The 27,372-nt window shown below is 35.7% G+C and overlaps 2 protein-coding genes across 8 annotated transcripts in view; one reads left to right on the top strand and one right to left on the bottom strand.

The window, feature by feature from the left end:
* LOC121876490 (DNA topoisomerase 2-binding protein 1-like) overlaps nt 1–3,561 on the bottom strand; it is a 38,086-nt gene extending 34,525 nt beyond the window's left edge. For 4 of the 7 annotated variants that reach the window (XM_042381608.1, XM_042381607.1, XM_042381611.1 and 1 more), the window contains exons 1-2: nt 3,281–3,560; nt 838–963 (exon numbers count right to left, since the gene is read on the bottom strand). In XM_042381608.1, coding sequence (XP_042237542.1) covers nt 838–945 — 108 coding nt within the window. In that variant the 5' untranslated portion in view covers nt 946–963; nt 3,281–3,560. Of the gene's footprint in view, nt 1–837; nt 964–3,280 lie in introns of all 7 variants that reach the window. The other 3 variants (XM_042381609.1, XM_042381613.1, XM_042381612.1) reach the window with 2 other exon arrangements.
* A 310-nt stretch (nt 3,562–3,871) lies between these two features.
* On the top strand, nt 3,872–27,090 carry LOC121876486 (ribosomal oxygenase 1-like). The gene is made up of 12 exons (XM_042381590.1): nt 3,872–3,951; nt 6,564–6,909; nt 8,310–8,415; nt 9,959–10,058; nt 12,173–12,393; nt 16,296–16,403; nt 16,801–17,014; nt 19,894–20,031; nt 22,350–22,458; nt 23,149–23,272; nt 24,975–25,161; nt 26,713–27,090. The coding sequence occupies exons 2-12, from the start codon at nt 6,576–6,578 to the stop codon at nt 26,788–26,790; spliced, it is 1,719 nt and encodes a 572-aa protein (XP_042237524.1). The 5' UTR covers nt 3,872–3,951; nt 6,564–6,575; the 3' UTR covers nt 26,791–27,090.
* Nucleotides 27,091–27,372: the final 282 nt, after the last annotated feature.

A 27,372-nucleotide genomic window follows, 5' to 3' on the forward strand; every position in this document is an offset into this window, starting at 1 on the left:
ATATTTTACATATTGACAATATATAATGCAGTGCAGTGTTGATTTAAAGAAAATAATCTTGAATTACACCAAGAGAGCTAAAATTTTATGGGTGAAATGGCGCCATGGGGTGACTTCTTCCACCCCAATGCCTTCTCTTCTTCCTTCTCCTCCACCCCCATTCTAAATCCCATCATCATCCAGGAGCCTTCTACATACACACCTCAAAGTAAGTGAACTTTTCTACCATTTTTGTTGAATTTAGGAAATTTTCGGTGAGCTGGAACCAATTACCCCAAAACCCATTGAAACATTGGTTTCGGTTAACGAACTTTTCGGTTAACGAACGACCTTCTGGAACGGATTGAGTTCGTTAACGGAGGGGTCACTGTATTTGGAAGTCTGTACAGTACTGGAAGAAAGTTGACAGTAAATGTGAACAAAATCAAAGTGACGAAAATAAAAAGAAAACCAGTAATCAGTAATTCTAACTTGAATGGAGATAAACTTTGCCAGTACAGACATACAACACAGTGGATGTCTTTGCTATGGATGAAATGGCAAAAGACAACCCAAACCATGGTGACACAAAGATTAAAATGATACATTGAGATTGCAAGGACACAGAATTTATATCAAGTAGGCACACATGAAGAAAAATAAATGACTATTTGAAAACTCTTTTTTTATTAGAAACTTGATAGACTAGGGCATGGTTGTAAAAATATCTACACTGCAAGATTACTAGTGTGCTCAAGGAATGTCCCTCTCAAGAAGGTGTGGAACTTTGGCTATTCACTCAACCTCAATAAAAAATTAAATTTTATAAATTGTTGTTTGTCTTTGTTTTGTTTTTACCTGAAAAGCACATATTAAACTTGAAGAACATGTTTCTTCAGTCAACCCAGATGGGAGAATAAAATAAAGGTTGACACCTACATCCCCTGAGCAGGATGCATTCTCCATGGCTGATTTTCTTCCATTCTGAAAAATGAGAATACAGTTTATCATCCAATGGTCAAAAGTACATTAACATAGAAAGAAAAGTACAGTACAGGTACTATAATCAGGCACAGGGATGAAGCAAAGCCTCTGGCTTCAAAGCCAAAGCCAGGCATTAAAGTCATAAAGCCGAAGCCAAGGCTTTTCAAGGCTTGATGAAAACTTAACACCATTATTTATAATTATAATACAAGTATATAGTGTATTACTTTATGTTGATGGGAATATGTATAGTATTCTAAGTTGCAGGAAGGCTTTGAGATAAGCTGACTATATTTTAAACTGATTGTTATTGGGGTAAGTTTTGACTCTCCCTATTGGCTGAAAATTTTTTAAGTACTTACAATTTCACAGACCGCGAGCTGTCTGTAGCTGTGAGGCATGTCACACTGCCTGCCTCCGCAGACAGAGACTACCGGTATATGCAAAAGACAGGAAACTAAACGAATCGCTGTGACCATTGGCTCTTAAAACTGCTGGATCGGCTCAATAGATGGCAGGTGGTCAGCACTGTGAGCCGTCTGCTTTATTTACAAATACTATCTTAACGCCGAAATTCAAATTCAAAACATCCACTGAAGACGATCCCAAATCTGGACATCAGAGTCGCTCAAATGTGGAGGTGAAGTTGATCGTCTTTTTGACTGGAAGGGCGTCGTTCATCATGAGTTTGTTCCACGCTTAAATAATTTTTATATTATCCAAAGCCTAATACCATGTTAAAATGTTTCACGTACAGTAACGAGTCGGCTCAACAAATGGCGCTCCTAGGCAGATCTAAAAGCTCCTTTTTCTTTTTTTATCGATATACTGTAGATGGTAGCTTTCCCATCATTCGCATACTGTATAGTCTTTGCTCCGCAGTTTTTTTTTTTTTTTATACGGGGATTAGCCCACCCAGTTACAGGTCATCGACCCACATCGGGGCCTGGGGGCGAAATAATAATAATAATAATAATAATAATAATAATAATAATAATAATAATAATAGTAATAATAATAATAATAATAATAATAATAATAATAATAATAATAATACAGTAATAATAATAATAATAATAATAAACCATAAAGAAATACAAATATTAAAAAAAGTTCATGAGTGAGAAACAATATATGTAAGTTATTATGTGTTGTCAAAGTAAGAGAAACAATTGAGACCCTGCAATTGTGTGTAAATGAGGCAGAAAGTCAGATCAGCAACCTGGGACTTGGTCACATATGGCAGCAGTCTACCATTAGACAACACATTAAGCTTCCAATATCTTCCCAGGTGTTAGTACCTCCCTGTTTAGGGACCCCGCAGGGGTAAGGTGAAGTTGGGGTAGGTTAGGTTAAGGTAGTAAAAGTTAGGGGACTAGATGTTTGGTTTCTGATGTATTTGGATGTATTTTGATCAAATCTTACCTTCGTTTTTGATGGAAAACAGCCGTCTTTGATCAAGGATGACATATCTTTTTTTTTAAACGACATATTTCCCATGGAAACAAAGCATCAGATCTGAACAAAACACATCAAAATACATCAAAAAATCAAACATCTCGTGAAAAAATCGAAGGTGTGCTGAAACGAATAATTACCCATAAAATTACATCATATATTAGCAAGTTCTTTCTGTTTATAAGCTGGGGGTCCGGAGGGCTGAGCCTCACGGCTAGGAAGTTAGGTAAAGTTAGGTAGGTTTCTTTAGTGTGGTTGGTGAGGTCTTCTAACAACACCTCTGCCGCTAGTTTTTCTCATCAACTAAGGTTAGGTTAATTTAGAAATAACCTCTTTTAACACATTTGCCATGACAACGAGTGTCCACTATAAAATACCGTAAAATTGTAGCGTTTTTATAATCGTTTTCTATAAAAAAAAAAGGCGGCGGGTTAGTCGTCGATAATTACCAATGGATTACTTGTGATGTCAATATGGATCTCCGTTCACGGTCCGACTAATTACCCAAATGTAGCCGCAATGAAGTCAAATAATGGTCCTACATGAATAAATCAGGCTGTCAATCACTTCTCGATTATTATTTGGTGTCATAAAGTTACAAAAAATTGGTAAACTTAATTTAATCTGAGTTGTGTTAGGTTAGGTTAGGTACATGCACTCGATCTATTAACTCAGATTAAATTAAGTAGAAATTCCCGTCTTCAGATCACTCTTGTGTACACAGGTCAACCTTGAATTATCTTCCAGTTTGAAAATACTACATTAAGATTCATAATGAAAACTCGCAGACGTTTCCATATTCTCATTCCCGTACTACATCATCAACCTCCCTCTAATACAGGCCATTAAATATACTCACCAGTGTTGATAAAAGGTAATTGATGTGGTCAGGTATAAAAGATAATTGATGTGGTCAGTTATAGGACGTCTTGGCGGGAACACTCTTCAAACACCTCTACCAACGTGAAATATACACTATGAATAATTAGAACATATCCTTAAATTAATCTTCAACAAGTTCGACTCAAATTTTACTGAACGGAAGTGTTAAATGATGCACGAAACACCTCTTTAGACCTGAGGTAGTTAGAGCTTGTTACCCCACGTTACTGCTCACCTCTACTTCTACTTTATAGGGACCAATAATGCAAAAATTTACTAGATAAATTTCACCAATTACCAGCGGTTGGTCTTTCTTATATTGTTTAATTAGCATTTTTCTTTGGTAATTATCCCTCTACCTATGTATACTTTTACTTATTTTTTACTTTATTCCTCTAAACCACTGATCAGCTCGTCTCTATCACGTACTGTTATTTCATTGATTGTTTTTAGTTATATCAGTAGAATATTACTTAAAATTATATAAAAAATTATCTAACCTGTGTTGGTATTTTTATTTTATGAATAATGTAATAGAGTGTTAAGCTTATTGTGTTGTTAATGAAGCTTGAGAGCAGCTGTGTACACCATCCCCCCCCCCACCCACAGCATGGTCGGCAGTTTTATCTATTATTAAGCTGTTCAAAGGTAGATATAGTGTATGTTTATTTAATTATAGGTTGCCATAGAAATTCATATTTGTTCAGGATACATGAAGGATAGTATAATGATAAATAGTATTGTTAAAAAGGCGGTAAAGGTGTAATCTAGTGTTGCCACATTAATGTATCTGAACCTGCTCCAGTGCTGGTCAAGTCTGAGCATAAGCTAAAATAGCGCAAAAGAAAAGCAAATCATGACAAATAAGTCCATCTCTTTTAGCAGTGGGATGAATATGAAGCAAAAATATTACCACTTTTAATTTAGAAAAAAAAATTGTCATTGTCTTCTGCCAAGCTTGCATGAATACATTTGAGTCTCACATATTTTAGTTTGATGGTTGCAGGTGTATTAACAATGTTTTGTTCTTTATTTTCGTCTTTAATAAATTGTCTTTGTGTTCTTTACTATTTTCTATCCCAAGCAACAGTTATTTTCGTGTATATATTGATGGTAATGAACACGGTGACGAAACGGGTAAAGCAGTGGTTACGAAATGGGTTGGAGATGATATGGGCAGACCCCCTTTTTATTCCCCCAAGCCTCTATTTCATGGAGAGCATCTCAGGGTCTGGGAGTGCAAACGGCAATAGGGTTGAAAAATTTTTCTTTGGAAGGGTGCGTCAAAGTTTAAAGTCGAAGGGAGAGAATAATCTTCAGTTTCAGTAACACACCCGGCTATGTCTCGCATGTGGAGCAGGCCAATGACGCTCTGTGCTCCGTACTATATGGCCGCTCGGCAGCCAATCACAACGCAACACACATTCTATCAGCGCCTGGCATGCTTAGTACCTTGTAAACACGTGTCTCTGCCAGTACACTTCCCTCCCCCCCCCTCCCCCCCCCAAAAAAAACATCGTTTTATGCTGCTGATCCATCACAAAATTAAAGTGATGCACACAAAAATTCAATGCAATATCCTTAATGGTGGGAAAGTTATATCACTCATTTGAGGGTTATGTAGTGTGGTTTGATTTATGCAAGTGGAGAAAAATGCAGTTACAGTAAGTCTTCGCTTAACGTAGGGGTTACGTTAAAAAAAATGCAACGTTATACGAAACAGCGTTAAGTAGATCAATTTTCCCCATAAGAAATAGATAAAATACGGGAGTTATGTTCCTGAGTCTCCCTTTGACCCATGAAATACATTACATATACCACAGAAAATCATTGCCATTTCTATAGAAAATAATGCATACATATACAACTACAGTGTACTAAGTTTGTATTGGTACTCACCGATGGTCGGAGGTGGTAGAGTGAGTGTAAAGTGGGTAGTGGAGCGGTGGAGGCGGATGGCGGGAGCGGAGGAGTGTAGTGAGTCACTGAGACTGCGCCAAGCCGAAAGAGCATAGTGCGGGCAGATGAGAGAGGGTGATGCACCGTAAAATGTAGTCTGTGACGACGCAAAACGATGTAGTATCAGATCATCGGGACGTTAAACGAATATTTGGTCTCAAAGTTTAAGCTACACAACAACAAAATAATCACTTAGATATCTTTAATGGTTCAAAAGATGTAGTATTTTTGAAAGTTTAAAAACTTTAACTGCATTTTGATGTTTGGCTCACTGTGTTACTGATAGCCTCAAATAACTTATGGAATTGTACCAAATTTTCAGATGTTGTTTGGATGGTAGTACAGTAATTAAGAAAATCTTTACAAGAATGCACAGAACCAATTAGAACCGTACGTAACCTTGTCTAACCTACCTAATTTCCTAAAATGTCCATTGTCGTTTTAATTTTCTTACTGCCATCCAAACAACATCCAGAAAAAATTAATGAATTTTGTCCAATATAAATCGTAATAAAGATGCATGAGGACTGTGGACACTCACATATAGCAGACTATGTGAACTAAATCATGTTTGCCATGGGAGATCCAACAGCACCATATTTACAAAGCACGTAGAGACTTGACATTGCTGTTATATGATCAGAGTTTGCAGTGTTTTACTCCATTATTTCCATCTTCTTTCATGTCTTGCCCACTACCAAGTTATTTATGATTGAAGGATTGGATAAAAAGAAAAAATAGTACAGTGAACTTGTTTCAATTTTGTTACTGAGTATCATCCAATGAACTGTGAAAAAAATGTGAATGAGATATATTTAAACGCGTTCAGGTGCTCACGATGTGTTCCACCTTTACCGTTTGTTTGCCCTGAGGACAATTATTTCTTTTACCTGTATTGTATAATAATAATAATAATAATAATAATTAACGGTTTATTGAAAGAGCTTGGCAGCCAGAAGGCTGAAAATATACAGTTACATATTTGGGGAATGGGTTTCGAATTATAAATAATATACATGTGTGTGTGTGTGTGTGTGTGTGTGTGTAGACACACACAAAACACATACAAATAAATAATAATGGGAAAATCCTCTCACAAATAATCGGAAACAAATTTATTAAAAATTTGAGGCTACCCTCAAGTCCGTGCTTTATTACTTTATTAATGAAGTAATAAAGCTCGGACTTGAGGGTTGTTATAGAATAGTTATGGTACTATGGAGAAGAAATATAACTTGATATAGATGTGGAGACAATTGATGAAAGTTTGTACTAATTGTCAACTTGTGTATTATTTACAGGCTAGTAAGAAAATGGAGAGTAAGGTAAAGAAACCGATCAAGAAGACCGGTGTTAAAAAGAATTTGAAAGTCAAGTTGACCCCTACTACACCAAGTAAAGGAAAGAAAATTAAATCGGTGATGGCATTTAATGTTGATAACTTAAAGGGACAGTTAAATGGAACAGTGCCTTGTATACGTAAAAAAAAAGGTGTGAAAAAAAACGTGAAGAAAAAGGTGATGGGAAAGAAACGAAAGCAAGTTTCAGAACATCTTGAAAAACCACTATCAAAGAAGCAAAGGAGGTTGAGGAATATATATCCTGAAAGATGTGATCCCAACGAAGAAAATATTGATATAGAACTCAGTAAGTGAAGAATTTTTTATATTTTACTCCCACACACAGAGTGCATGACCATTTGTTTCTGTATGTGATTTAACCCTTAACCCTTAGGCCCTGGGTGACGCTCCAGAACGCGCACCTATTCCCGCCAGTATTTAAATGCCCAGCGCGGGTTATCAGGTTCCATTGTGGTTTCATTGTTTGTCCATTTTATCGTGTTGTATCAAAGTAATATTGCTAAAAGTAGTGTACAGTAGTATTACTGTAAAATAATGCTATGATTACGTTATAAATGTTTTTATTTGTAGAATTATTATTATTTTATGCATTAATTGCTCTACCAACCACAAAGACAGCCAGGCAGACTGGCGACCGATTGGTGATTGTTGCCAAGCACTTTTTATGAAAAATAATGCAAATAAAATATTTTAAATGAATTATTTATAGCAAGTAAGTATTAAGATCAGTAAATACATACATTAGTGGCCACTTCAGACACAAAGGCGAGCTAAAAGTAGCTGCTAAGTGCAGAGGGACCACGAGCGTCAGCTGTCAACCCAACACTGTCTCCTTATCTCCCTCTCTCCTCCCTTCCTCTGCGCGGTCACGAAAGTTTCTCGAGGGTCAATATATAGTTTTTCTTACTTATTTTTTATTGTTTCATCATTTTAAAAGGTAAAAAATTATTTTTGGAAAATTAGATTTTTTCTTGATTTACCCTTACCAGCCCCCTTTCCACACACACACACACGGGGATAAATTGAGAATATTTTTGTTTCCAAAAATAATAATAATAATAAAAAAAAATGGCAGGAATAGGCGGACGTTCTGGAATATCAGCCGGGGTGCTTTGGTCGGACGTTCTGGAACGTCACCTGGGACCTAAGGGTTAACAAAACATCTTGCAATTATGAAAAAAAAAGTGAGCTTTCCTCATGTGTTGCATATTGTCCAAGGAAGAATGGATGGTGCTGCAGTGTTTTTGTTTATTTTTTTTATTCATGAAATATCTATTGTTATCTGTAAACATATGATACTTTTTTAACTTCATTTTTTTAGTTGTACAGTACACAGCTTTTGTGTCAGAAAGTAGATAACAGATCCTGACTGATATTCATTTCCTATTTCAAGGAGTGAAGTACTACAGTAATTTAAATAGCAAAGTCTGATATATTATGAAGATAGAATTGCAAATAAGTATTGTACAGTACAGTAAAGTAATTAGACTATTTCCTCTGTATTCATTGAGTGATATACAGTATCAGGTTCTTCTGCAGCACCCACATCAAGCATCTGGCTGATCCAAGCTTGTTAATGATTTCCAAACCAAAGCTCAGCCATGTCAACAGTTAATTAAGTAAAATCCCATATTTATCCCAATAAACTGGTTTGGTGATTTTATTGTGCTCATTCATGTTTTACAGTGTTTGGTGAGGATATTGGTGCTCTTCTTGTCCAAGACAGCCGGGAAGAAGGACGAAAGAAATTTCAGTGGATAATCAGCCCACACACTGAAGAGAATTTCTTTAGGTATTTATACAGTACAGTATACAGAGAAGCTTGTTCATGCATTATACACTTTGCTCTAGTGCAGGTTGTGCCCTCTGCCCAGTTACTAGTTAGTGCTTCATGCTGCCACTATGGGCTGTATTTTTTATATCGAAGCCAGACCTCCATCCATTGTACTCGGCTACCCAGTCCCGAGACAAGACATCTCTCTTGAAGATGTTCCTTGCATACTTTCGAGCTAATTGTCTGTATCATATGGAAGTAATTAGAGAGGATTACTACAGCCTGTGGTGTTATATTTCTGGTAATACTGGAACCCAGTCTTCTGTATATCTTCATTGTGGCTTTTTTATGTTTTGCTATCCAAATGTGAGTAATGAATGGGTTGGTATAAGTTCCTACAGTATTTAGCCTTCTGTCCTCACTTTTTGACACAGTAACTCAGCCTATCTTAGGATAATTTTATTGCAGATGTGAGGTTTGACCTTTGGCTTCTGACAGGTATTCTGGTTCCCTCGGTGGTGAGTAATCTTGGGTGAAATTTTAGGAAAGGTCCATCTTGAAGGTTATCCCACCCGAGGGTAGGTTGGATTGGCAATTATTTTTATCTTTCCATATAATTTTGTGCTCATTAATTAAACAACCGAGGACATATTGGGACTCATCAGGGGATCTGACAGTTAGCCACACTGAACTGGGTTGTTCACTTGGGGTAGTTAAGTTGCTGATGATCTGGTTTCCACTTACTCTTTTAACACCCCATCATACAGTGTATTTTTTCCCCCGTGTGCTCGCTTCAAGCTTGGGATTATTTCTTGTTCTTGTAATTGCTCTTTGTGCTCCAACAAATTGACAGTCCATGACTAGATAATCATGTTACTAATGTCATCACAGAATATGGTAAACAAAGCATATAATTTTCTGGCCTGTGTGCAGAGTGCAGTTAGGTTTGATATGGTAATCTAATTTCCCTTTGTCATGGGAAGAAGGTTGAAAGGGTTTTGCCACACTTTAATTTCTAATCTAGTGCTGCTCAAAGGTGACTGTAGAATCAGCAAGTCTGCGGTCTGACTTTCCTTCACCTTTCTTTGTGAATATTGAAATGGGGTTAAAATATCAATTGTGGATAAGTACAATTCAATACTTTGAAAAAGCACAGTATTTAGAAATCCAAACCAGGAAAGCCCAATCACCGCCTCAGTTTCCTGAAAACATAATTCCAACCTCCAATGTCTAGGACTCTAGGGTGTCCTGAGGACCTAACCTACAGGCTTAGTGACTGCATTACATGAGTTGCTTGGCAGAGGCACTAGGTTATCAATATACGTAGGTGTTAAAACAATGGATGAGGTGAGAAATGTGGATGGTGGAGATTTATTTGGTATGGAGAAAACAAATAATAATGGACATTTTGAGAAGCACTGAGAAGGCTGTAGTGTATAGAGAGAATAGATATTGAATATATGGACATTTTATTTACTTTTTGATGGAGCCTCCAATACAGTACAGAGTTTAAATAGTATCTTTCATAATAATAAATAAAGCTTTCTTTTCTTCCTTTTAGCAATTACTGGGAGAAAAAGCCATTGCACATAAAACGCAGTGACTCATTATACTATGACAACATATTCACCACAAAAGATTTTGACAAGATACTCCACGAGGTTAGTACATAAATTATTCTTCATTTATTAACTGAATTTCAATATATAAATGAAAAATAAAATAAAAAATACAGTATGAAATTCTAAAACAATTGATTGCAATTTAAAAAATGTCCACAGAATTTGGCATCAGTTGCCAACAGAGCTACAAATACCCTATGGTATTTGAACATGAATTTTAAGCTATAAATTAAAAACACTTTGTATAGATAAAAATTATAAAAGTTCTGTGAAGAAATTTCAGTTGTTTTCATTTGATATTTATGCTATTGTTAGTAACTAATCAAATGTAATACCCTGTACAATATGAAAAGAATAACTTTAATCTCAAAGGTTCTTTAGACCTACAAATTCTTTTGTTATTTGGTGGAATAATATTTTACAACTTGAGAAGAGAAATGGGAACATCTTTTTGACATGCATGCACACAAAATACACATCAAAGGCTATACTATGATTCAAGAGAGACTGGTTCCTTCCACGTGAAGGGAGTCACCATAAAGTTAGTTCATAGACTGCGCTAATTGATCACATGGATTTACTGTGCAAATAAAAGCAGCATTATGTGAAATACTTGTGGAAATCTATGTTAAACTGATTAATTTGGGTTTACACCTCTGCAGTGCATCTTTAGAATTAATAATGAATGTGCTTTGGCTAGTCTATCAGGTGGGATATGAGGGAAAATATTGTAAGATTAGGAGGAAGTTGTGGATGAGGGAAGATGCTACAGGAACAAGAAGAGGCTGGAGATGAGGGATAGTGTTGGGATAAGGTGTATATTTGATAACTCAAACATACTTTTGCTTACAAGTAAATCATGAATTTGATGAGCAAGATATATAGTAATCTATTTTAAACATGTCTTGAGTTTTAGATGTTGATCCTGAATACTTATTAGACATTTTACTCTGAAAACCACTAAAACATTGAGGAATACTGCCACACAGACCCAACTAATAATTCTGAGACTTTCACCAGATAACTGTTTTCTGAGGTTCAGGTTTACTTATTTACAATTTCCCATCACCTATCCTGATCATCATATCTGTACAAGATTGTGTTGATATACCTTTGTATCTCTCTCTCACACACACACACACTATCTCACTTTCTCTCATATTTTTCAAGCTTACTTTATCTAATCCTATTTTCTTTGTCCTGAAACATTCTTTTTTTTTCATTCTAAATCCTTTCTTTCACTTTTATATGAGCTCAGTTTTTCATGTTATACTCCAGTTTGTTGGTTCTCCTGTTAGCACCATTTTACTCCTACAATAATTTTATGTTTTCTTATTCTATTTATTTTTATAGACCCATCCATTATGAATCATAACTATAAAAATGTAAATACTGTACATACACTCCTTCTCTCTCCTTCCCATAAAATTACCTACACATGCAAGTGCACATTTTTTGGTTTCCATTACTTTCAAAACTCTGCTTGTTTGCATGTTATTCAGATATCTTTCTGAAAATGATTAGCACTATAAAAATTATATTATAATTATTGTGATTGTAGTGGAATATATGAAAGATTGTATTTTACGTAATAGTTATTTGGTATTCTTATATAAATTAATGGAGTCTGTAATGTGTCGAAAGGCATATCTTTTTAACCTATAAACAGTGGCCATCATCAGTGAAGGTTTCATGTTCCATGCATTACATTTTTCCACTTATGAAGAAGTAATGTGGAAGCCTTAGCCACAGGTTAATGTTTAAATCAAGTGTGACTTTTGGTGTACAGTACAGCTCCTCCCCGACTTACGACCTTCTCGACTTATGACCACCCACACTTACGACCTGCCTCAGTCGTACCAAAATTTTGTCAAATTACGTATTTTTGAGTCCCAACGTCAGTACACAGAGAACATTTTCGTTTGTAATTCACTTTAAAATGGCTGGCAAGCTTAAAAGTGAGAGTTTTGTGGTGCTGAGAAGAAAAAGAGACCCCCCCCCCCATTTTAGATTTTCTATGTATTATTTAAGCATTTTCGACTTACGACCATTTCGACTTACGACCTGGATTTGGGTCCCTAACCCCACCGTAAGTCGGGGAGGAGCTGTACTTAAAAAAACAACAGCAGCAAAAATTAATGTTCCTCTTGCAGAGTAGGGTGTTGTATGGTAAGAACTTGGACATCACGTCATACACTGATGGAAAGAGGGAGACCCATAATCCCATTGGGCAAGCTCATGCACCAGTAGTTTGGGACTACTTCAGTAATGGATGTAGTGTGCGAATGTTGAACCCTCAGACTTTCCATCGTCCAGTATGGCAGCTGCTTTCTTCGCTGCAAGAATATTTCAACTCTTTTTGTGGAGCCAATATGTAAGTTGTGATTATTTGTGTCTGTTGATCAAGCAGTCTCCTGTTTTTTTTTTTTTATCACAGCAGACTGAATACAGTAAAGTCTCTGATAACGACGGTTCTACTAACGACGATTCATATTTAAGCCCCTGGTTAATTTAGGAACCCAATTCAATTCAAGTCATTATTTTCTTCGTATACTGTATATGACGAAATTAGAAAAAAATATTAATTTTCATAAAAATAATAACTAAATCCCAATATGTATTACTGTATAAAAAAAAAAAACTTGCATTGCACATGGAGGCTGTCGGGCTTGTTAGTGGTGACGCCAGCATTACTAGTATAAACAATCGCAGCTGGCGGGCCTTTTCTTTTCACGCATCTGAACAGGAAAAGGATAAAAACTTTCTCAGGTTTCTTACAGCATTTTTGCATCCCTAATCAACATGAGCAAGAGATCAAGTGATGGTAGTGCTGGTTCAAAAGCTAATAGAAAGTGTATAAGCTTAGCTGAGAAAATAGATGTGTTAAAACGATATGAAATAGATGAGAGGTCTGTGGATATTTTATGGAGCAAACAATGAACATATTTTTTGAAGTGGATCCATTAAGAGAACGAAGCATTAAAATTAACAGGGTCATGAAAAACATAAATTATTTCTACAGAAAGATGTATAATGAGAAAAGAAAGCCGCTGTGCAAGGTTCTTTCGACAGTTTTATTATTCGAAGGCTTAAACCATCAACTTCAGCTACACCATCAAATTTAGCATCATAAGCAGCTTCAACAACAACTTCAGGTTCAGAAACATTTTCAGCAACAGCTTTATGGAAAGCTATAGCTTCAGCCAGAGTTGAGCCTGATGACTTCGTCATCTGAATAAAAACTCAAACATCATCATTGGCTGCCCTTAAGTTTTAAACTTTACCACTATTGGGGAGTAAAATTTTTGTTTTACATCCATAAGTGTTAATTAAAACATAAATGAACAGTAAATAACTCTTGCTTTCATATTCTTATGTAGAGAAATGACGATGTGTTTTCACATACTGTATACTCACTTACATACAGGGAGTTCTGCTATAACGCGTGTTTTGATAACGCGAATTTGCTCTAACGCGATTTATGAATTCGGAACAATATTTGTATAACGCGAACGCTTGTTTGCTATAACGCGATTTTTGCTTACTATTTCTCCAATTTTGTGGTATTAACTGTGAATATGGTAAAGAAGAATATCTCCAAAAAGCGCTCTGATGATAGAATTCCCGGTGATTATCGTAAAAGAAAGGATATAACACTTGAAGAGAAGCTCAATGTTATCAACCTCAAAATCACCCTTCTCCCCCATCAAGTTACATTCATATTTTTTCAAGGTAAAGTGTTAAATTTACTGTATGATTTCATTATTAGATATGAATGTAACATTTATTTAGACTGTGCTATCCTTTGTGTTAGGCTAAATACTAAATTTTTTCGATTTCGAGTAATCTGCACCTAACCCTATTTTCTCCATAAGCCCTGTTATTTCTATTACGCGATTTTCTATAACACGATATTTTACAAGAACACAATTATCGCGTTATAGCAGAACTACCTGTACGTTGGTGTTCCCAATCGTCTCGCTTTATTTCTTTACCATTAGTGGTTAGCTGCTTCTATTGTTCCCTTTATTAACATTGAATAACATTACTTAAAACATACATACAGGTATTAATTTTTTTTTTTTTTTTTTTACATTAAGTTCACTACAGCTACAACCAGGGTCTTGTTTCTTCATTTTCATATGTTGAACCATTGTCATTCACGAAAACAATGCCGTCTTGTCTCCTCTTGTGTGTTTTAATATTCTACTTATTATTAATGAATTGCATTGTTGATTTCACATATATAAACATTAATTCAATCAAATACATATTCAGTAATAAACAATAATGAATCTTTTGTACATACAGTGAGTTCTGCTATAACGCGTGTTTTGATAACGCGAATTTGCTCTAACGCGATTTATGAATTAGGAACGATATTTGTATAACGCGAACGCTTGTTTGCTATAACGCGATTTTTGCTTACTATTTCTCCAATTTTGTGGTACAGTGGGGTATGCTATAACGAATCTAATTGGTTCTAGAACCTTGTTCGTTATAGCATTCGTTCGTTATAGGATTAATCCGTTCCAGGCCCCCAAATACAACCACTTAACACTGAAAAATATAATATAAAATTGTAAAAATTGTAAAAAAGTGCATAAATATGCATCTAAACCCCTGAAATAAAGAATATCATTAATATTTGTAATAAAAAAACAATAAATTAGAAAAAAAAAATTAAATAATGTTCGTTGTAGGAGTTTCGTTCGTTATAGCATTCTCAATTTTATAGGTAAAACCGTTCGTTATAGGAATATTCGTAGTAGGATCCGTTCGTTATAGCATACCCCACTGTATTAACTGTGAATATAGTAAAGAAGAATATCAACAAGAAGCGTTCTGGTGATAGAATTCCCGGTGATGATCGTAAAAGAAAGGATATAACACTTGAAGAGAAGCTCGATTTTATCAACCTCAAAATCACCCTTCTCCCCCATCAAGTAAAGTGTTACATTTACTGTATGATTTCATTATTAGATATGAATGTAACATTTATTTAGACTGGTATACTTTGTGTTAGGCTAACTACTAAATTTTTTCGATTTCGAGTAATCTGCACCTTACCCTATTTTCTCCATAAGCCCTGTTATTTCTATTACGCGATTTTCTATAACACGATATTTTACAAGAACACAATTATCGCGTTATAGCAGAACTACCTGTATTCTTAAGATAAATGACTATGTTTCCTTGAGTGCGCACATGTACACTGGCGTTCCACTATCAGTCTCACTTTTTTCTTTAATATCATTGGTTACTTCTTCTGTACATTAAATAACATTAATTAAAACTATACATATTTTTTTACATTAATTTTACTACAACAGCATATATATAAAGATTAATTCAATCAAATTCATATTCAGTAATAAACAATTCATGAATCTTGTACATACTGTATTCTTAATAAGATATATGACGCTGTTTCCTTAAATTCGCAAGTATATTTTGGCGTTCTCAATCCATCTCACTTTATTTTCTTTGCCATTCGTGGTTAGCTACTTCTATTGTTCCGTTTATTAACATTAAATAACATTGTACTTAGAACATATATATTCATTTATTTACATTAATTTTACTACAGCTACAACCTGGGTCTTATTTTCTTATGTAGAACCATCATCCCAGACTCCCAGCTGTAAACACTAACGAAAACAATGGCGTCCCATCTCCTCTTGTGTGACCATATTATTATTTATTTATACATTGTATTGTATAAGGTGCATACATAAACATTATTTAAAGAATATAGTTTGCATTTTTCATTAATTTTATTGTTTGGGGGGAAAAGAGGGTAAAAAGCCAGACAAAAGATATGAAAAGGTCAGACTTGGGAACACATCTCATTATTATTGCTTTATTTTAATGGTAATTAATGATTGATGATATGATGATTCACCTTACACTGCAATATTGGAGAACACATAACCGTCGTTATTCGAGGCTTTACTGTATACAGTACTGTATATTGTGCAGCGAATTCTACTTTGATTTTATTGGATATAAAATCTGTCGAGTGACTGGAGGGTACGAGATTTAATAATTTTTTGTAGTGGTTGTGCTGTTGTGTGAAGTGACTGGGATATACCAAATAAAGACTGTGTGAATCCTTGTGGAAGGGTGTCACTGTAGTAAAACATTTATGTTACACTGGTAAGAGTAAATAAATGACTGAAAGTATGTCTTTTCCTGATTTTGATCACCATATATTACTGCAGGAATATGCTTGGAAAAAATGCTCAATACAGTATTTATATTTTTTTCTTTCAGATATCTCACTCCACCTGATAACCAAGGATTTGCACCTCATTGGGATGATATTGAAGCATTCATATTGCAGCTTGAGGGGAAGAAGCATTGGAGAGTCTACCAACCAAAGTATGATGTCATTCATCTCTTTTTTGTGTGTATAACATGTTACCCTTTAGTATTATATTCAAGACATAAATTTATGTGAGTGTTTCTTATGTTGTCTGGGAGGGAGATACATGAACATAGGTGAAAATATAAAGAAGCTAAATCAGATCCTCTTGGCTCACATAGCTAAAGCCACGGTGAGTTATTATGATAGTCTTGTATTTATCATGTTTTACATGTGGTGCAGCCATTAATGCTGAACTTGTTTTCTAAGCTGTTGTTTATACGTTTGTCACTCATAGTATAAAAATTGCAGACATGACTTGTGCAAATAGTTTATTATAAGCAATGAGAAGATGCATTGTTTCATCTTAGTGTGAGGGTGTATCATAAAGAGTTATACATTAGATTTTTTCAGGTCAAAAGAGTTGGAGCTTCCTGTACTCTCAAGTCATAATCTCTGTCAAGATGAACTTGGCAAACTTATTTTAGATGTTACTCTAGAAGAAGGTGACCTTTTGTACTTCCCCCGAGGCTTTGTTCACCAAGCTAACACAGTGGGCAACACGCATTCTCTCCACATGACCATCTCCACATACCAGAAGAATACATGGGGACACTTACTTGAAAAAGTGAGTTATTAAATAAATTATATGTGTGTTTGGATGCACATGTTGTGTCTCTTATTTTATTCAGCATAAATAGACTCTACAGTATGTGTTTCAGAACAAACATCAATCTGTCTGTTACCTTAAATGGAATGTTATATATTATGTAAGTTTAAGAAATTTCTCTCTTGTAAAACGAGATTTCAGTCAAACTTTGAGTTCTCCACACATGAGTTATTGTGGGAGAAGGCATGAAGGAATAAGAAAGAAATGTTGGAACATGTTTACTTTGTGTGTGAATTATGATTTTTCCAGCAACTGTGAGCTATATTGGAAGGGAGAAGGCGTGAAAGAATAAGAAAAACCTATCTGGACACATTTATGTACTGTAGTGTACATTATTTAATAATTCATCTGTTGGGATCTTGATATACAACCAAAAATTAATGAATTATTCACCATTTGCTGATTCAGTCTTTTTCATTTACTTGTACAGTTTACAGTAGACTCGCAACTTACACGCTTCCAATTATATTCGGATTACCCCATGGGTTAGGTTACAATTTCAAACTCAAAATTTTAAATTTTTTATTATTAGTGCATACTATAGCATGTTTATATTCAAATTAATAACTATCTTATAAGAATCCCAACAATGTAAATTATTTTCTCCCAGGTCAGTTAAGTAACATTTTATAAGCAAAAACTCACTCGAAAGGACAAAAATAAATAAATAAATAAATAAATAAATAAATAAATAAATACCGTAATTACTTCACTAGACCTCTCTGGGCCAGCTGTTAAACACATCACCTCCCCTCCTTCCCGCTCCCCCTTCTTCCCAGCCAGGGTTTGGTGGTTTTAGGCCACACCCCCTTCCCTTCCCATGAGTCGTGCACTAACTCCTGCTGGCATAAGAAAAGTTTATTCTGTATGTTTTTTACTTAAAGTTTAAAAAAAAATTCCACTTTCTGTATAAACGATTGTGTGTGCATGTAACAGTAAAAAAGAAGAAATTACGTATATCTACCTGAAATTACGAGTTAAATAACAATAACACTTTGGCCTGTTGGGGTAAGAGCTAGAGGGATGTAGCTACAGTTACAATCTAACTAGGCAACATGCCAAGTCCACATACATGCCCATGCTCTTTATTGTTCTTATTTTATTGCAACATACCATCTCCACAGATATTATTTTTTCCAAGTTGCTTTGTGAATAAGCGGAGTATGCTTTGTAAATATCGAATATAGGTGTTAAAATATCAATAGCAAATAGCAAGGTACAGTATTCTTCTACTGTACAGTAAACCCTCACTTTACGCGGTCAATTGAACCCACGACGGCCCGCGTAAAGTGAACAACATAACATATGGGATTAATTGAAATAGAGACCGGGCCGACCCCCAAACTCCACTTTTTCAGACACAGTACCTACGTTGTAGTAAAAATAACTTCTTTATTTTATGATGGTATGCACACACAATTAATAATTAAGAGAAATATCAATAATATTAGGTTTTTTAACACTTACATTAATAGAAAAGATGGCTGGGCACATGGGGATGGGGGGTTGGTTCCGAGGCAGAGGGCAGATTATTGGCCCTCACCTGTATCACTTGTATCAATTGTATCACTATCCACCACAGAGGCTTGCAGGGCCTCTTTGTCAAACCCCTCAAAGTCCATATAAGTCCATATCCTCACTATCATTATCACTGACTTGGGCCGGCGGTGGCGGGTGAAGAACTCGGTAATGTTTTGATGACTGGGCGACCTTGTGTGCACCCTGCTCGCGCCGCTCTCCGCGTAAAAGGGTACACACACTGCGGAAAGTGAGCATTCTGGTTTCGGCAGGGTACCGCGTAAACGTGGAAACGCGTAAAGCGGGGGTTTACTGTATATGGCTGCAGAGAGGGACTCGCTGTGAGGTAAAACACTTTTTAAAATTATTTCATTTCCATGATACTATAGACCATAAGCAGGTCATCTGCCCAATATTCTGTGACTGTATTGCACTACGCAGATCATTTGTCAAAACAGCAGCAAACAAACAAACAAGCTTGTACAATGGCAGGAGACGATGAACTAAGAGAAGATAGGCTCCCAGATACAGTGGCCAATCATAGACATCACATGCTGTCACATGACAATAGTAGGCAATCACAGTGCATGAGCACTCTGAGCCTACAACCTAATTTCTCCAAGCAGCTAGCCCACCCATGCATTCGGCACATGATGTTTGCTGTCTTTCAGAAATTCGTTCAAATGCCAGAACAGAGGGATGTTTATGAAATTTTATTTTCTGGGCAATGAAAAGTTCCAGGGATTGAAGATGCCAACAATCTGGGATATTACTGTACACAATTGCTATGGCACTCTACACATTGGTTTTACTATCAAACAATTAAGATGACAGCATCTGCTAGTGAGTACAATATGGTGTATACTGTAAAGTAGTGTACCTGTGCAGTAATGTTTGCATAAATGGATACAGTTTTGTGGCTGTCTGACTGCAGTTAAGCCTTCCTGGCAATGATGCTATGTGCCAGAAGTATAGTTTAGACTCGGAAACAATCACCAATGCTTGGAAAAACTCCTTTATTTAATGTGTGATTTTTTTTCTGGGGATAAAGATTCATCAATACCCAGAAATCTCCTGAACACAGAAACATTCTGTACAAATTGTTCTGGTTGTCAGGGATAATACTGCAATGCAACTACAGTACTGAGTCTTGAAGTTATGGCAGTGTTAGTAACAGAAAAGTTAGAGGCAAAATATCCTTATAGCTCTGTATTGACAATGATTAAGATGGCTAAGTACTGTATCTTGAAATATATTTGTAATCATGAGAGAGTACTGTATGTAAAATATGGTCTAATTACTTTTTAATTGTTTTCCAGCTGTTACCTCAAGCACTGACTACAGCCATGGCTGAGGATAAAGAATACAGGCAAGGTCTCCCCCGTGATTACCTAAATAGTATGGGGATAGTCAACATGGATAAAGATTCTCCAAGCCGGAATGATTTCAAAGCTAAGGTTTAGTACATATTGTATATCTTCACATTGTGATAGTTTATATAACCCAAGTTTCATGTATCTTTTTTAATATACACAGTACAGTAAACCCTCAATAACTCGGCACATATGGGGCTCTGGTCTTGCCGAGTTATCCCAAATTCCGACTTATCGAAGCACTTCCCCCCCTCCTACAAATACACAACAATAAAAAATTATTGACCCATATATGTGAACATGTAATTACTAAATGTAACACCATCACTGCAGGCAAAGAATGAAGCATGATAGTAGGTGACACAGAGGTATGGTAGGTGACAAAGAGGTGATGCAGGTGGCCAGATATGTAGAGATTTTCCCAGATAATTTTATATATCACAGCATTTCACGAGTTATACTAATACCGTACATTCCGACACCATATTCATGCCGAGTTTTATGAAATTCTGAGTTATCAAATGCCTAGTTATCTAGGGTTTACTCTACATGTAAATTTTAGAATAATAAATGAATGAAAATTATTTTGTTATCATTATTAGTCCAGAAGTTGCAGTGTAACAATAAAAGAATGAACTGAGAAGCTGAAGATTATAATATTAAATGCTTGATATCTTTTTAAGCACCTAGGGACTTTAATCCTCTTCTTTAGTAAACATGGGGTGGTCTTCAACTTTCTACCTCAGTCATCTGACCCTTTCCTTACTTGGCACCAACTTTTAACCTCTACCTACTGGATGGCTTACGAAAAATAACAAAATACAATCTTCAAATATTTCTGTGGATGTACAATGAGAAAAGGAGGTTGCCAGTGACACCATTCAATGTGTTGGGTGGTCAAGTTTCATTATGGTGGCAGCACACTGGGCACTTTCCTGCCAACATGTTGCCCATTTTGTTGGCTGCTGGCCTGACGGCCCAGCAAGCAGCAGGATTTCGCCTGTTGCGAGAAATAGACACTGGTTTAGTGGCGAGCTTTGCTGGCTGGATTAGTGCTCATATGAGCTTCATATTAGGTTTTGAATATTGAAGTAAAATTTTAAATAATTCATGAAACAATACTCCACCAATTCCCCCATTAACGTCCTTGTTAAGTTCCTTCACAAGTTTTAAGACGTAAAAAGTGATTACAGCACAGTTACGTATTATATTCAGCAGTGTATGCCTACTGTAGGCTCAAGATGACAGCATCTGCTGATGAGTACAGTATATTGTACATGTTGTTTTTGTTGTGTTTTTACAGGGGTTAAACCACCCAGGCACAGGTCACTGACCCACATCGGGGCCTGGGGGGCAAAAATATAATAATAATAATAATAATAATAATAATAATAATAATAATAATAATAATAATAATAATAATAATATTAATATTTAAAATAAAAATCATAATAAATTTTATAAAAAAAAAAATTAAAAATTAAAAATAAAATAAAATTATAATAATAATAAAGATTAATAGTGAGAAACAATATATGTATGTTGTGTTGTCAGAGTGAGAGAAAACAATTGAGATCCTGCATTTGTGTGTAAATGAGGCAGAAAATCAGATCAGCAACCTGGGACTTGGTCAAAATTTTTGTGATGCCATATGGCAGCAGGGCTACCATTAGACAACACATTATGCTTCCAATATCTTCCCAGGTGGTAGTACCTCCCTGTTTGGTAGCTGCCTACTACCTGCAGTACAATACAGTAGTACACCATTACCCCCACTAACGTTATTGTTAGGTTCCTGAAAACCACAAATTTAAGTGAAACGACGTAAAGTGAAAACAATTTTACCAAAGACACAATGATATAAATATGGGTTAGTGTTCCTTGGGTACATTTCTGGTCAAAATGTTCTCAATACTTGCCAAAAATGTTTCACTTTCAGCACTATCACCTTCTTGTTTCAAAGTTTCAAATAAACTTAGAGCATTCACCTGTATGGAGAGCAATGAACACAGACCCCCCCTCTTCATCAGAAAATTCAATATTTTTTCTTTAATGCAGTATTGTACTCAGGCATTTTTTATAGTAAAAAGTAATTACTATTGACCTCAGAATATCACCTAATATCAAGTGCGCTTGGCTTCAAAATAGCCTCAATATGGCCATGATATTGGTCAGATTAAAAGAAAATTTTGGGAGTGGGGCGGCTTACAGCAACCCCCCCCAAAGCAGCTGGGTGGGCTCGCTATGCTTGCAATGTTCCTCCACCTACAATTTCTTGGACCCCTCCCTTTTGATATTCCTGGATCTGCCCCTGAATGGAAGTGGTATATCAGCTGCATATGTGATTTTGTTCAAGGAATTGTATGATTTAGATACTGTACTGTAAACTTTCTGATTTACAGGTCAGCGAGTTATTCACACGTTTGGGGAAGTATCTTAGCATTGATGCTGCAGTGGATGAACAAGGGTGCAGTTTAATGCATGATGCTCTTCCACCTTGCTTAACACAAGGTTAGTAGTACATTAGATGCAAAAACAAACAAATATATATTATACCTTTATATAAGTATTATGGTCTGTTTGAGAGAGGCTCATATAGGTCTCATGACCTGAAGATATTTTGAATAAAGACAAAACCTGAGGTACTCCAGTGTTTCCCACTTACTGAATGTACTATACAATACAGTATACATAACTCTAATTACTTTTTACATCTTAACACTGTATTCTTGGCTGATTTGTCTTGGTACAGTGATGTACAACACAAATTGTATTAAAAAACAACAGCTAGCAAGGAAACATCTTTCTACAGTGGCAGCTGAATATGAACTAAGCGATTCTAGCAGTTAGGCCACCCATGTGCCTGGCACATGGGGATATGTCAGAGCATGATGCAATCTCTCTGGACTCTCGGAAAATTTATTCCCAGGGCCGGAACAGAGAAGTTTGGAAAGATTTTCTCGGAACCTTCTAGGAATTTTTCAGGGAAATGTGCCTGATTTTCATCTTCAGAAACTTGTTCATAGACCCAAATTGGAGAGAGCATTTCCGGCTCGATTTCCATTTCAGCTATTGGAGAGTTCCGGGATCAGGGATTCTGGCTAACAGGGAGATTATTGTAAATTTGAATTTGTTTCTTTCACCGTAACTTGTCATATTTTTATATTTTACTATCTTAGTTAATAATGTATTGTGTTGCAGAGGATAAGAGTTGTAGTGTATATGGTAATGGTGAGCGATGGGGCCACAAGAAGCAGAAGGTCATTGATCGGGTAGAGCTCAGGCCAGACACTCCCATAAGGCTTATTCGAGGAAATTGCTTAAGGTGAGATTACATTAAGCAAACCTTAAATTGGAATACTACCTGGGCCGGTATACTCAAAACTTTTCTGCTAATGACATAATATTACTGTTAGCTAGCAGTAAAATTTAAAAGTTACAAACAAAGATGAACTTGCAAACTTTTACCACACAAATAGGTGTTTGTTAAGTACCGCTAAACAGCGCTAAGGACAGGAGGAGTTCATCATATAAAATGGCTTATGGCTGAATAACCTCAATAAAATTATGAAGATTAATTTCTATCTTTACATTTATTTACATTTTGATCATTAACATAAAAAAAATCTAATTAAGCGGTTTTAAGGAGGATTTATTAACCAAGGATAGTGATCGGTGGCTTTGCCGTACTGTTTGTAAACAAACGTGTTATTGAGGAACGGACAAGATGAACATCACAGAAATGGAAGCCTCAATCCAAAGAAAGAAAAGAAAGCCCAACTGGACAGCAGACCAGACTTTATTATGGGTGGCGGTCATTGAAGAGAAAAGTTAATATTGGATGGCCGCTTCAAGCCTTTCCTGAATAATAAGGACAAAAGGAGGGCAGGGCTGGAAATCACCATGAGAGTCAATGCTGCTTTCTTTGAATTTCTGTCTGGGTGAGTGGGAACTTCACAAACTGACAAAAAATGTTTGATTCAATTAGTGTAATCAGTGTCTGAGTTAGAGTACAGCTGATACCTGTAGTAAGCTGAGTGGTTCCAAAATCATCGCTGCTACACAGCTGCATTCTTCCAGTCGCTAAATAACAGAAGGTTATGACACTTTCATCTCTGGGGTTAGAGCCCAATTCCTCCCAGTTCTACTTTATAACGTTTCCCTCACTAAATCAGTCACTGCCAGGATACCTGCATGGTCCAGCCGGTATCGCATGAAGAGTTCAGAATCACTATTTTCATTAAATATCTCTCCTTTCCCAATAAATGCGTTGCCGCCGCTGATGTTGTTGTTGGTTCACCAGGGTATCAACTATCAGACGACTATTACGGGACTTAAAAGTGTTCCCCGAGGTCTTTTAATTTAACAGTACTATTGAGGCTCTTAAAAGTTTTGTGTGTGTGTACTGTTAGTGCTTAACAAGAGAAGTCAACCTTAACAACTGTTTGTTAGCACTTAAAAGTTTTGTGTACTGTATACCTGCCCTTGAATCCAAAATGTATAATTTTGGTAATTAGTTGTCCTGACAAACTTTGAAACAATTCCACTTATTTTTCAATAGTAATTGATCCGTTCCTATGAGATTTTGATGCTTAATTTTGTTTTTCTGTAATTCCAGGTCTTCTAAGCTAGATTAAAATGTGTGTTAATCTTTAATTAATAGACAAGAAATGTTTTTGCCTTCCAAAACCTCAAAGCCAACTCTCTTTGGTGTTGCTTAAAATCTAAATTTTGGTACTCCACAAAATACTGATTGAGGCTCATGGGTAAAATGTGGGAATTTTGGCAATTGACTTATTACTACATGAATGATTTTACTTAAAAAGGTTAAAATTATGTAACGTTGCCAATTATATGAGTACATCTTGTGCCTTTTAGAAGCATTTTTAGTGTTCTTTAATTGTGAAACTTATAAGCTCGGTAAAAAATTTGAATATTTTTTAGTTCCAAGACCTTGAATTAGGTTATATTTATAAAGAAATTTATAATTAAACAGGTAACCCAAAGAAAAAATATTGTGTCCTCAGAGTGGTTGCCGAGAGTGACACTGTTAATGTCTACCATTGTCTAGAGAACACTCGTGAATACCACCAGGAAGAACCACAGTTTGTAGAGCTGGTCCCAGAAAATGCACCCGCTATTGAGGCCTTGGTTCATGCATATCCAAAGTATTTGACTGTCGAGAGTCTTCCTTTAAATGATGATGCCGAAAAGGTAAGAAATTTTGTTTCCATTGTGTTATTATGAATGTTTTATAGATATTGAACTCACGTGGTTCTCATACCTGCATCTGAGTTGATGCAGCAGTTGTGTACTAGGTGAATTAATTTTAGTAATGAATGGAATGCGAGGTGTGTGGTAGGAGATCATTGTTAAGCAGTTACTAATCTTTGCTAAAAGACCTGATGAAAAAGGACATTAATTTCAACTTCAGAAAAAAGATGCCGAAAGGTTTTATGTGGCATTGACTGTTGTATGGATCAGATGCATGAACACTTTCAGCAGACACCAGAAAGAGGTTGGAGGCCTTTGAAATGGTGTGTTATAAATAAATTTTAAGAGTAAGCTACACTTACAGGAAAATGATTGAAGAAGTACAGGCAATCCCCAAGTTACGATCCTCATGCTGTTATGTTCTTAAAAAAATAAAAAAACGACTTTTGACCATTTGTAATACTTACGAACCAAGCGCTGAGCACTCTACTTTGTTCGGCTCACCGTGCCAGCTCCCCTACTGAGCCAGCTAACTCATGTGCAAAGAAATGTATATTCCCTTTGTGTGTTTGCCCTTATGACAATGATTTATTTATTTATTTATTTTTCATAATATGTATGTAGGATGGTGTGTGCATGTAACTGAGTAAAAATAAATGAAGAAAGTTACATATATCTTCCCAAAAATACGAGTTGAAAAACAACCATAACACCTCGCAGCTTGGTGGTTACAGTGATGAGTCTAACCTAACATGGACACAAGTGTTTGCATCATTGATTCAGTGATTGCAAGTTTATGTTTTGAAAAGCATTTTCTTAACATGTAAATCTCCCTCGAATTAAATACTGGGGGTTGAACTGTTTTTTGAAACGGGCTAAAATTTATTTTAGCTGCTTTTACTGGTTAAGTTAGCATGACCAATCAGTTGAGTGCTTAATTGATGTACACTTTACTAGGGGTGCACCGGAACCTCAATTTTTATGAAGTTCCGGTTCTTGCCGAAACATTAGAAAAATAACCGGGCAGAACCAGAACTTTTTATTGTTATATTGGTTTAGTAGAGAATCCACTAAACATCTTTACCTCCTTACATCCACCTCAGCTGCTATTGAGGGAGACACTGAGTCATGTGTGAGGCAGCTGGGTGAGCTGACTTGAGTTTTAACCCTTAGGCTCTTGGTGACATTCCAGAACTTTTTTCGTGATAACCCTTCATTACTTTTCAGGAGATTTCAGAATGGTTTGCAGGGGAGTCCCCAATATATTAGTTGCATTGGTGTACATGAGAACATCCGCGGATGTCACACCATTGCCAGGAAATTTGGGATTGGAAGTTCTAATTTGCCTTCACCACTACCTTAATATTTATTTGGGGTACGGTAATTGTTGTTGAGCAACATGATGTAAATACTGTATAACAAAATATTAAATTGGTGTATTATTGTGGGGATTTTATTATGCATTTGTTGTGGGAGACTACTGTATTGTTAAGATCAATGCTCGTCTAAAAAAAATCAGTTCTTCAGACTAATTGTGTTATTATTTTACAGATGGCAGTGGCCAGTGGATTGTGGGAACGAGGACTTATAGTGACAGCGACGCCTCTGAATATTGTTGACAATAAATAAGAACATGTAAAAGTATGACAAAAATTTTTTTTAATTGTTTTCATTGTAGTATTCAAGTTATGGTATTACTCTACAGTAGTTACAATACTTTACAAATTTTATGTATGACAAAAATGGTCTGTTATATTTAAAATCTTTGATTTTATAGAGAACTCTTCAGCAAATTGTAAGGATCTTTCATTATTCATAAAATCATCTTCTTCTTCCTATGGTGTTGACAGTTTTATGTCCTTGTTTTGTTTGTAATAACATAAATGCTTTCTGAAGTAATAATGAGTGAATAAACTGGATGGAAAGAAATATATATTTATTATCCATTCCTGGGCATGTTAAAATATCGGAGGAAAATATTTTTGGAATATTACTTTTTAGTAAACAAACTGATGAACAAGTTCACAGTATTTTAAAGCATTTATTATATCTTTATAGAGCAGGAGACAACTAAGATTTTACCCCCCAAAAAACTTATTGATACTAATAACACACTTTTTTCCAACTGTAAAATGCTTACCAAAATTTTCATTGCCATTTCCTGCACCGGGGCTTGCCAGTAGTGTACTTTGAAAAGAAATTCATATTTAT

The sequence above is a fragment of the Homarus americanus genome, unplaced genomic scaffold (genome assembly GCF_018991925.1).
Source record: "Homarus americanus isolate GMGI-L3 unplaced genomic scaffold, GMGI_Hamer_2.0 scaffold42442, whole genome shotgun sequence".
NCBI lineage: Eukaryota > Metazoa > Arthropoda > Malacostraca > Decapoda > Nephropidae > Homarus > Homarus americanus.